Source organism: Dioscorea cayenensis, chromosome 8, assembly GCF_009730915.1.
Source record: "Dioscorea cayenensis subsp. rotundata cultivar TDr96_F1 chromosome 8, TDr96_F1_v2_PseudoChromosome.rev07_lg8_w22 25.fasta, whole genome shotgun sequence".
NCBI classification, from domain to species: domain Eukaryota; kingdom Viridiplantae; phylum Streptophyta; class Magnoliopsida; order Dioscoreales; family Dioscoreaceae; genus Dioscorea; species Dioscorea cayenensis.
The window spans coordinates 3,978,982-3,991,429 of NC_052478.1; the positions used below are offsets into that span (position 1 = coordinate 3,978,982).

General features: G+C 37.9%; 1 protein-coding gene across 2 annotated transcripts; it reads right to left on the reverse strand.

Annotated features, from left to right (window-relative positions):
* Positions 1 to 4,042: 4,042 nt before the first annotated feature.
* LOC120267492 (U-box domain-containing protein 12) lies at positions 4,043 to 7,123 on the reverse strand. 2 transcript variants are annotated; one of them, XM_039275167.1, is made up of 3 exons: positions 6,360 to 7,123; positions 5,360 to 6,279; positions 4,043 to 4,434 (listed from the first exon to the last, which is right to left on the reverse strand). In XM_039275167.1, the coding sequence occupies exons 1-2, from the start codon at positions 6,944 to 6,946 to the stop codon at positions 5,391 to 5,393; spliced, it is 1,476 nt and encodes a 491-aa protein (XP_039131101.1). In that variant the 5' UTR covers positions 6,947 to 7,123; the 3' UTR covers positions 4,043 to 4,434; positions 5,360 to 5,390. The 2 variants fall into 2 exon arrangements, with proteins under 2 accessions (XP_039131101.1, XP_039131099.1); XM_039275165.1 differs by having other exon boundaries at positions 4,113 to 4,434; positions 5,349 to 6,279; positions 6,360 to 7,112.
* Between the last annotated feature and the right edge of the window lie 5,325 nt (positions 7,124 to 12,448).

Below are 12,448 nucleotides of genomic sequence, written 5' to 3' on the forward strand. Positions count from 1 at the left end.
ATAAGGATAGCGCGCCTTGCTGGGTGACAAACAAACCACCTAGGAAAAAGAACTTCTTCAGTCAAAATGAACAAAACTTTTATAATTCTAAATGTTCAGGTTTTTTATAAACCACCACATGAAAATAAGACTCTGAGAAACAAAGAAAAGGCAACCAAAAGAAGCATTCAATGAGATGAAGTTATGGGAAAAATAAAAAGACAAGAAGATTGTGCATTCTTCATGTTTCCCTCTGCTTGTGATTGGGAATCCTTGACCTTGACCAAATGAATGCACAGCTCCAACTCCTTTGCGGCTGCTCATTGCTCGATGGCTTTCTTTCTTACCCTTTATCACGATAAATATTAAAATTTATCATAAGATTAAAAAAAATAAAGAAGAGAGATTTGGCATTTTTCATCCTCTCAAGCAATCCTAACATTGTCAATATTCTTTGTGGACTTCTGGTCTTCTCAGTAATATTGCTATCACGCCTCTTAGACCAATTAATTGCGCTTTCTTCCAAAGTCAAAGGTTGAGACCTTTAAGAAAGATAACATTATGTGCAAATTTCAAGTAAATGAGCCAATATCTTTTGCAAGAGTGCAGAAAATAATCTAAGTTTCACAGTGTTCTCTCACGTGTGTCAATTGTCATATTCTTCCCATGCAATTGCCTACATATATATATATATGCCCTTGTCCAGCGAGGATTTCTCTTTGTTTTGAAATTCTTGTGGCATTAGGATCTACAAAACCTGAAAATCTGCTAAGAAAGCTATAACTAAAAGGGACCCATTATTGCAAATAAGAATCAAGTATAAAAGCATTTTCCCAGAAAAGGAGTAAGAGAGCGATGTAATATTTTAAGTACTCTGAGAAATTATCTTCTCAATCTGCTTAGATCTTGAAGTTCTCACTACCAAAAAATGAATATATATATATATAGTTAACACTGGAAATGATCCATCTACTTAGTTAAGATATTCATGAAAAGAAGATGATCTTTGTCTTCTAAATTTATATAGTGATTGTGTAACTAATGACATGCTATTCATCAATTCAGCCACTATGCCACCAGAGTAGTTTCATCACAATCAATGCACTTTAAAGTTTAAAGAAAAAGAGAATAATCCAATACTTTCGCATCATTTCGAACAAATTGAATGACATGCCCTGGGTAAATGGTAGAAGAACAAATTCCAAACACTTCCTCTAACCTCATTTTATTGACAAATCAAAAGATGAAAATATTGAAATTACAAACAAATTAATGTCAAAAGCAAATGAAGAGTATCAACCTGCCATGTTTACTTAATATTAATTTAGGGAGGGTTTGGTCACAAGAAACATTTGTACAATCAGTTTATTATCTAATCGAAATAAATTGCAGGCTTACCATAATTACTTAATATAAAATCAGGGTGATCAAATATGGTTCCTGCTTTATTCAAAAAAAAAAATATATATATATGGTTCCTGCTCAAAATTTGATTTTAAACCTTTAGATCAAAACCTTTTTAAGATACTAAAATGAATATACATGTATAGTTCAAGCACCAAAAGTGCACTTATACAACCTAAATATTAATCAAGCCAGACCACATCATAACATAATTGGGATAAAACATTTCACTTAAAAAAACCAAATGGGAATAACAAAATCTTATTCCAGACATTATCAAACACATCTTTAATGACAAAATGAGATTTTCAAAACAAATGGCACCTTACTGATGAAGCACTGTTTGCATGTTTAAACTTTTTTCATATATTAGTCACTAACCATTGCGCCAAATCATCTCTTTGAAGACATACATGGCTCTAAGTAAAAAATTACAAGTTTAAAATCACATAATTTTCGAAACCCTAGAGCTCCCAAGCTGGAACTAAGATGAATATTATCCTACAAATGTTCTATCTCCATCTATGCACAACCATAAAAGAGCAATGCAAACATCAAATTCGCCATGAATGTAATGATAAAAGCAAAATATAACCTAAAATGGAGGGATTCCGAGCGCCATTGTGCTTCGATTGGGCCGGAACTAGGGTTAGAGTCAAGGCTCTCGGCAATTGGCAAACACTCGTGATGGATTGCGAGGGAAAGGGTAATATGATAAACAGAAGTATCCGGTATACTACGCCGATGGAACTGGTTAAGAATCACGTAGGATAAAATTGTAGATAAAATTGGCTAGTCATCTATTCGGATTGTGCCAGGTGGAAATCTAACGGTTGTTAAAATATTCATCTTGCTGGTTCCAAAAACAGGATATTCTTTTGATCCTCTCTTATCACATCCTGATACGTATACTTTTTTATATATATATATTTTTTTATGTATGTTGTGATTAAGGGACGCGTGCCAAACTAAAATAAGAGAAGACTATAGAATAATCTGGTTCTGGAATAAGAGAATGAGTCCGTTGTTAAAGGTGTTGAGTTGGAAAATAAGTTTTTTTTAAGCAAATAGGTGACAAGCCCCATCTAAAGAGAAGCCAATACAAATGTGGAGTTAATATTTTTATATCCTTATTTTATACGAGCTTGACATTTGATCTTATAAAAAAGATATGATGCTAATAAGTTATGAAACCATTTGTTTATAGCAAAAATTATTTTAAATTTATTTTAAATCATGTATGATATATATTAGTTATTTGTTAAGATTTGCTTTTTTTTTTTTATGTTGATTTATATTTTATAACTTCTAAATCGAGATTTTATTAAATTCTTCGTATAGTTGTTTAGCCTTTAAAATGCTCATTTAGGTAACGGTTGAAAATCTCCAAGATCATGTCAAAATTGTTTTAAAATAATAAAAAAACATTAAGTAGATCATATTAAAATTGTTTTAAAATAATAAAAAAAATTAAGTGCGATCTCATTAAAACTAAAAACTTTCTTTAAAAGATTTAAAAGCCAAGCAAAATAACTAATGAGAAAAATTCTTTGATTGTCAAATCAAATAATAAAGCACAAGGTAGTCCCACAAACTCTACTAAAAAAATATATATTATTTGATTAATTAAATTTCATTGTAAAAATAACTATTCATATAATCATATTCCAAAGTCAATATTTGGTACAAAAGCAGAAATAAGTTGGGATTTCGACCAGGCAGCCTCACATGTCCATGCGTTTAAAGAAACCTTGAAATAACCTTGCAATGATCCACATGCTCTGGATCTCTGATCCCATCACATGCTGTGTTTTGTCATGTATTATCCCTTCTCAGATATGTGCAAATTTTACTTTCGTAAAAATAAACATTTAATTTATATTTTTGAGATGAGCTTCTATTTTAATGCCTATCAATATTAGTTTTTATTTTTTATAAATATGCGACACCTCTCATTAAGAAAAATCAGAGATATACCGACATAGAATTAATAATTAATATACATATATATATATATATATATATATACCATTATATTATGTGGAGTTTTAAAATTCAATGTTTGAACATGCTATTAAAATAAACACTCTACGTAAATAATCTGATATTAATAGACCAAAATACAGTTGATATTAATATGAAGGAAAACATTTTTTTAAAGTTTTATATAAACGCATCTCACTTGAATGCTTTAGCAAATTAACATAGTTTAACATCTAAATATCAAACTGTACAAAACACTTAACATGATCAAAGGCCAAATAACAGTGGCTCAAACTTAATAATCTGTCATTTTAATATTCTTGTTTCCATAATCACTTTTTGTAAGCTAATTACTAAGTAATTTGTTGAGCTTGCACAAAAGTATGATTCAAAGGGTTTATAAATAATTTGTTGAGGCTGCACACACGAAGTGATTTGAGAGGTTTGTAGAGAAATTTATAACCAAATATGGGCATTGGTTTATTCTAAAATGTTACAATGAATAAAAGCATGCTTCATACTTGACCTAAGCCATTTTAGTCCTAAAAAAAAAAAGTATTTCCTACTTCATTAGAAAGAGAGATTTACCACTGAAACTTCTATGACTCACCATTCTAATTCTCCGTCATACACACAAATTCTAACAATTTCTTAACAAAATTAAAAACACTAAAAATAATAATAAAAGAAAACAAGCTAGAATTTAATAAGGCAGTCGTCCAGCTGCCACCAAAAGAGAGAACAACTAAATCAAGGACCCCTCTCAAAGAAAAGGACAAGTAGAATAGAAGAAATGAATGCATCCAAGATCCCTCATTTACAGCACACACACACAGCTATTACCACTATTAGTCCACTGGTATTACCACCATTACATACAATGCATGATGCATGTGACGCCATATATAATATATATATGAATACTTAACAGAGAAAAAGAGCTGCACATTCTGATTCTAAATTTACAAAAAACTTCACCATTCACCACATGGGAGGGGTCCAGAAGTACCTCTTTGATGCGTCATCAAGGGCCTCAACGTGCTTCTCACCTCCTCCCTCCATCTTGCACTGTATCAAATGTAATTAATATATTATGGTTAACGGCAAGGAGAAGGGGAAAAATATCTATTTTTATACTTACACTGCTGAAATCCCAAGGCTTACTTAGGAGTAGTATTGTTTAAAGCCAAGCTCATAGTCCAAAAGATTCCACTAGTTATTAAAAGCTTCGTTGGAAATGGCGAGGCTTTTCTTCAGCTTATATTTAACACCATTAACACTAAATTTTCAAGATTAAAAAAATAAATACTCCAACAATAAAAAAATGGTGAATTCCAAATAATAACAATAACAAAAGGGATTACACTATGGTTTAAAATTGTAGTAAATTATAACATGTTTCGGTTACCCTTGATCCCATCTAAAACTTAATACTATTTAAGCATTGATATACTTAAAAAAACTCACCGACGCATAAACATTCAAACAAACAAATTTTATTTTTTTTCCAAAGTAAACAAGATAAACACCATCAATACTATTATCTCTAATCAGTCAAATCACCAAACAATCATTGATAAAAATCCAAGAGCCATGAGTAACTGTTCAAATGCATAATAAGTTAAAGCCAACAAAAAGACGAGTTCTTCATCATAAAATCTATTAAATTACTACAAAAAGCCCTAAATTTTAAACAAAAGAAAACAAAGGAAAACAAGTCACATCAGCAAAAAAACTAATTTGAAGTTTTGAGAGGGGATGATATGAAAAAGAAAAGACGCATCGAAAAAAACTACTTGAGATTCCCTTGTCGCTACCCAGAAAGCAAGCGACGAAGTAGGTATTCAATCACACAAAGACGACGACGGCCCTGTCCATCAACACAAATGACAGAACCGTTCCAGAACAATGGAAAGAGTTGTCGGGAATGGAAAAGCGCATAGGAAAAAAAAAAAGTAATAAGAAGCTTTTTCACAACTTACCCGAACTTTACCTAAAGTTCATTCAATGATGACCCCGCAGTTTCAGAATGGCAAGCTCTTGGATGTTGAGCTGGAAGTGAGGGCCTTGAAATGATCGGACGGCGCAAAATCACCGGGGAGGTTCGCACGGCGCACAATCCGCCACATGTTGCTTTGTAGACTTTGTTGCACCAGCTGGCGAACGGCGCGTCTTTCCTCACTCATTCCCGCTTCGATCTCGGCCGTTGATTTTGGATCTGATGGCGTTGATTTGATCGGGGCGGAAATGGATCCAAAGCCCTCGGAAACCTGTTTCCCTTTGTCGACGGTTAGGATTTCTAGCAAACGGGAAGCGCGTTTCTGGGCGAGTTGGGAACCGAGGAGGGTGAGCTCTAGGAGGGAGGAGATGACTCCCGATTGGATCATGGCCGTTCGATCGTTGTATCCCTTGTGAGCCATCACCATGAGTATATAAGCTGCTTTCTCTTGGCAAGAAGGGGAATCGGACCAGTTGAGAACGTCGACGAGGATGGGAAACGCGTCCCTCGTGCGGCTCACGGCGCGCCGGCCATCGGAGACGGTGACGAGATTGGAGAGGATGGCGAGGGTGCGATCGCTGAACTCCATGTCGCCAATGGCGGCGAGTAGAGATTCGGCGAGTCCAGCGTCGATGAGGTTGAAGACGTTCATGGGGGCAATGGAGAGATTGAAGAGAGCTCGGAGAGCGTCTTGCTTGAAAGTGGAACTAGGGTTAGGGTGAGGGTTTTTGAACGCGTTTACTAAGAAGGGAATGGCGCCGGAGGAGCCGATGATGGGTTTATTCGAGTCTAGAGCGCTGAGGCTGAGGAAGTTGGCAACAATGGCTTCAGAGATAGAAGGGGAGATAGAAGGGGAGCTGATCAGGGTAAGCATTTTGTGAATCGCTCCTGCTTTCACGATCGCCGCTTTGTTCCTGAAACAAAATCGATAGTTTTAAGAGAGTGGAAAATCGAAGTTTTGGATGTCAAGAGATGAGAGAAAGAGAATGCTCACATGTCATTTCCGATCCCAAGGTTGGCGAGGGCGTAGAGGGTAGTGATTTGGACCTCGGGGTCGTCGGAATCGACCATCCCAACAAGAGGAGGAATTGATCCGAGCATCGCAAGCGTCTCCCTCGCTTCGGGATCATCCTTAGCCAGACGCCGGACGTCCATCGCCGCCGATCTCTTCCTATCGTGATCCTCCTCTTGTAGTCTCCTAACCACGCCCTTTAACTCTTCTAGAACTTCGACTTTCCGCTTAAACTCTGCTTCCGTTTCCTCCGATCCCGACTCCGAAGCCTCGGCCATCAATAGCTCAGCAAGCCGCTCCGATCCATGCTTCCTCCTCGACTCCGACGATACCGGCGCCAGAGCTGGCGACGGTGCCGGCGAATGGCGTCGCTTCTGACGCGATGCGCCGCACATCACAGTCTCAAGGAGCTTACGCCGAAGCACCGCAGCGGAAACCAGAGGCCAAAATCGGAACCCTCCATTCCCAGCGAGGGCTCCCACGTCGGCTCGAGCACACTTCGCCATCTGAGAATTGTCACATTGGCAGCTGAGGACACGATTGATCTTGAAAACGAGATACTTTTTCATGGCTTGCTGGAGAAGCCATTGCCGTACCGTCACCGCCGCCGCAACCTTTTCTCAAGGTACTCCCCACTCTCTCTAGTCTCTGTTTATATAACGGAGCTCGGTTTCCCAGGCTCTTCTTCGCTTCTCTCTCTTGCCTTTTTTCTCCATACCCCCCTGTCGGTTTGGATAAGTTATGCAATTAAATAATTATAATTTCATAGGGGGTTCTATGCAAACAAAGTGTAGAGTAAGCAGTGGTTTTAGTACACTATTAACATTAAATAATTTAAAATTTATATTAAAAACAAGATCTGGAAAAGAAACGCCACTTCTTGGGAAGATGATTTTATAGTTAAGACTGATTGAATAATTAATTAATATTACATGTAAGAGTGTACTTACAAAAGATGGGGTTAGGAAAAGAAGCGCCAACTCTAGGGTGAAGCATGCGCCATTAACCATAAGCCATTAATATCAGATAAATTACAGGGATTGCCACTGTAGAGATGTTATTGTGGGCCCGCTAATCAATGGTTATTATGGTTCGATGGTTCGGATCTCGAGGTATATGATTCTCTGTTTGGGAAACGAATACAACCCGATTCACTTGGGAATTCCTCGAGATACGGTATCAAGACCTGATCTCGAGGAAAATGTTCGGTTGATACTAGAGCGATTCACTCGAAAAAAGGCCTTTAATTCTGGCCGTTTGGGTAACACGTGCGGGTTTATTAGCGAGATCCTGGCCGTAAATCCGGTGCTTTTAGTGGCGAGTCAAAGCGACGACGCGAAACGTACAACCATGACTGATCATTAAAGAGGTCGGTTTAGAATAACCGCCAGATTTGGTCCAGCGTGGCCTTTGTGATAAGCGATTGTGATTGGATCGTGCGGCGGGGACCGAGTCGTGGTGGAGGAATAAAATAACCGGGACCGCACTGTAGTGCGTTCTTGGTTGTTATAATGACGATAACACCCCTAATGTCGGTGGCATCGAATTCTCATTTAAAGTGTTGCGGCGATGTGAACCGTCCGATTGGTGGGACCGAAGGCATGGTGTGATGACTGATGCGGTGTGTTGGTGATCACGAGGGACTTTGTCTAGTAGTGTGAGTCAAAAGGGGCAGGATGGGGTAGTGGTTGGTTTGACTAGGCAGTGTTGTTGGACTTTTTTAGGCTTTGGTCCTTTCGCCATTGACAAATGGCTCTCTACGGCTTTGGTTGGGTTTCCAATGTTGTTCACTCATTTGACAGTATTCACATTTGTATGGTTTGATCTTGAGCATTGTGTTGCATATAATTCATTGGTGTATTTTGTGGGCTCTTGAAATACTTGCCCATTAAACGCTGACATAATCACGGTAGGAAATCATACATTTTGAATTTCTAGGATTTTGCTTTGCAGGTGAGGCTGGATACGTTTGGATTGGCTTACTTATTTTCTTGGGCAAAAACCATTCTCTCGTGCCAGAAACTATTTGTGACACAATTTAATATTTGCTTTAGATTTTTTAACAAAAGTAGCAAATTTTTAAGTTAACAATAAATAACTTCTGATAAGATGTTTATGCATATGATCATTAAAACAATTTATACAAATAAACAATTTTAAAATTATTTTTTAAAGGTAATGTAATAATTTCCCAAAAAAAAAAATTGTTTATCTTCTATTTTTAGGATATATAATAACGGCAACTGTTGTATTATTCACTCATTTTGTGTTTTTAAATTTAATTTTAAAATAAAATTAAAACCGAAATAAAACCTTATTTTAAATAATATAATCTTTAAACACATCAATTCACTGAAATGACCAAAAACATGTTTATATCGAAGGGAAACACTCTTCCTTCATAAATTTTAAACTACATATTACTTGTATTATTCCGAAAATCTGGATGACAATTACTTCAGGCAAAATTTAAACATTACTTCAATTGCACATACTCTAGAGATTAAGAGAAGACAATACCTTAAAACCCATAACATTAGTTTCAGCCGAGCTGAAAGGTATTTATGTAATCACTCAATCTTCTCAAGAAATCTAAGGCCCACACTGTGTTAATATTAGAAGTCTCTAATAAAAGAAATGATAAAAAAAAAAAAAAATTATTTAAATATATATACATATACACAATTCAACATTTTCACCATCTTCATTCATTATTTGCTCATTTATTTCCCGACCAACTACATGAAGCACAAGCAACATACATACAATTGTTGACACCTTGACCTTTTCAACCTTTTTTTTTTAAATTAATTTTCGCAAACACCTAACTGTCAGCCATTACCATTTCAGATGGAATCAAGTATATATCCACAAAAGACATACCAAAGCAGCATTTTACATAAAACCGGGCATCGCTTTTGGCAAAGTGAAACGAAACCAATCATAATACTACAATTGCCTGCTTAATCGATTTAGCTTTACCCAAATTAACTCATATACACTAGGTTTATGTTTGTAAATAGAAAAAAAAAGAATATACGTATACTACCTTTGGTTTTTTTTATTTGCCCATTTTAACTAAATCATATATAAATTAAAAAAATTAGTTAAAATTAGTTGAACTTTTTGATATTATTCTTATTTAATAATATATTTTAAAAAATATGTTGCTAAATATAATTTATTGAAAATTATAGAAACACATTAAATATAAAGTATAAATTTGAATAAAAAAATATTTAATGCTTTATAAAATTTTCAAATGTACAAATAAAAAAATAAACTAAATAAAATAAATAAAAAAGCTGAAATGAGTATTTAACAACCCTAAAAGTTTAACATCCATCTCAGACTATAATTAATATTTTATAGAAAATTTTTTTGACATAGGATTGGTGTCTATGAACATTTAATCATGAAGAAACAAAAAAAAAACCTAGTAGAGCATGATAAATCAAGTTTACAGGCACAATCATCTAGGGAAGCAAGTGGGGTGGGTAGTCCCTTCTCTCCACAAGGACCCACCCTGATGGACGAAAATTCTCCACAATCTCCCATGGGGCGAGGAACAGGGGGAAACTCTTCCTTGTTTAGTGAGGTGAGGCAGAGATGGGTAATGCTCTCCACGCCCTGTGGGGTTCCCCGTGAGAATCCCCAAGGAAAGCAAGAAATCCACGCGCTCGCGGAGATTTCCCAGTAAAAATAAAGCATATATTTTAATTTAATTTATTAATTTAATTTCAAATTTTATGTTATTTATATTAATTAACTTGTTACATGATACATTATATTATGATTTATTAAAAAAAATATTTTGTGAATTATTTATTTCATTTATGACATGCATGTTATAGGGAAAAAAAAGGAAGTAATGAGGAATACAGACAGGCATCCCATGGGGTGAGCCTTGTTAGGGAATACAACTGTGTATACAGCTGTATATCTATATTTGTATAGCTACCATATTTATATAACGTGTATCTATATATACCTTGTACAATTGTAGGTTTTTGTAGCGAAAATTGATTAATCTTTTCCACCTAACATGGTATAAGAGAGGTTTTTCTAAACCTTTTTTTCTCCGCGCCGCCGCCCTCGATCCGCGTGCACCACCTCGATCCGCGCGCCGCCCTCGGCAACCGCGCCCGCACACGCACCCCAGCGACACCTGCCGCCCGCGTGCGTCCCCCGTGCGCCGCCCACACGCGGCCCAACGCGTCCCCAGCGCACGCCGCCTGCGCGCCGTCCGCACGCGTTCCCAGCTCTCCATGAATCTTATTTTAGCTAGCCAGCTCGCTTCTCTTGGCTATCTTGTTATTTTTGATGAGTTTGGTTGTCGTGTGCAGGATCGTCTTACAGGGACCCTCATTGAAGTTGGCCATCGCCATAGTAGGGTGTATGTGCTCGATCACCTTCGTCTTCCGTCCTCTTCTACGTTACTAGCGGCCTCTATTTATTGTTTTTCTACTGTTCATTTCCATCAGTGGCATCATCGGCTTGGCCATCCTAGTGGTTCTTGCCTGTCTTCTCTTATTAATCAAGGTGTTTTAGGTCGTGTTTCAGTTGATAATTCTCATTCTTGTTCGGGTTGTAAGCTTGGCAAACAGCTACAACTCCTGTATCCTTCAAGTGTGTCTAGGTCTAGGTCTCCGTTTGAATTAGTTCATTCGGATGTTTGGGGTCCTGCCCCGTTTGTTTCCAAAGGTGGACATATTATTATGTTATTTTTGTTGATGATTTCTCCCGTTACACTTGGATTTATTTTATGTATTGATGATTTCCAAAGGTTTATATTGATTTCTATAATATGGTGCGCACCCAATTTTATGCCACAATTCGTACTTTCCGTTCCGATTCAGGAGGGGAGTATCTTTCTCATGAATTTCGTAAGGTTCTTGCCTCCCACGGCACTCTTCCTCAGTTCTCTTGTCCTGGAGCCCATGCTCAGAATGGCACTGCTGAAAGGAAACATCGTTATATTCTTGAAACCGCTCGTACTCTTCTCATTGCCTCCCATGTTCCCCCTCACTTTTGGGCTGAGGCTGTCTCTAATGCTGTTTACCTCATCAATCTTCAACCCTCTTCCTTTCTTCAGGGTTGTAGTGTAGGAGAATGTCTTTTTTACAGCCCACCCCATTATTCTCATCTTCGTGTGTTTGGTTGTTTGTGTTATGTCCTCCTTATGCCTCTAGAGCGGACTAAACTTTCTACTCAGTCTGTTCCTTGTGTCTTCCTTGGTTATAGTCCTGAGCACAAAGTCTATCGGTGTTATGATCATGTTACACGTCGCATCCGTATCTCGCGTGATGTCTCCTTTGTTGAGGATCGTCCTTTCTTTGTCCCTTCCCCTTCCTCTTCTTCTCACTCCTCTACTACATCATCCGATGTTCAGTTTCTCATTGTGTCCTCACCACCTCCTCTGTCCCCACCTCCACCTGTATTTCATCCTTCCTCTCCTCCATCTGTTTCACCGTTGACTGCTGACCCTCCTGTCCAGTTTTCTATTCCCGATCCTCCTCTTCCTGAGCAGTCACCCCCGGCGCCAACGGCTTCCTCTGATGTGTTCCCTGCGGATGATCCCCCTGCACGTCATTATCCTCTTCGTGATCGTCATCCCCCTGATCGCCTTAATCTTGCCTCTCAGCTTCTTGACCTACCTATTTCTCCCTCGATGGCCCTCCGAGCCATCTTCTTCTGAGAGGTCGTCGAAAATACCGAGTGGCAAGCTGCTATGTCTGCTGAGTTGGAGGCTCTCGAGCGCACTTCTACATGGGATTTGATTCCCCTTCCTCCTGGTGTTGTTCCCATTACCTACAAGTGGGTCTATAAAGTCAAGACTCGCTCGGCAGGTTACGTAGAGCGATGCAAGGCTCGTCTTGTGGCTCGTGGTTTCTGCGAGGGAGGCGGGGGACGAGATTATGATGAGACTTTTGCTCCTGTAGCTCATATGACTATCATTCGAGCTCTCATTGCTGTAGTTGCTGTTCGACGATGGTCCTCTTTCAGCTTAATGTGAAGAATGCTTTTCTTCACGGGGATCTTCAGCATGAGGTTTACATGCTTCCTCCCCG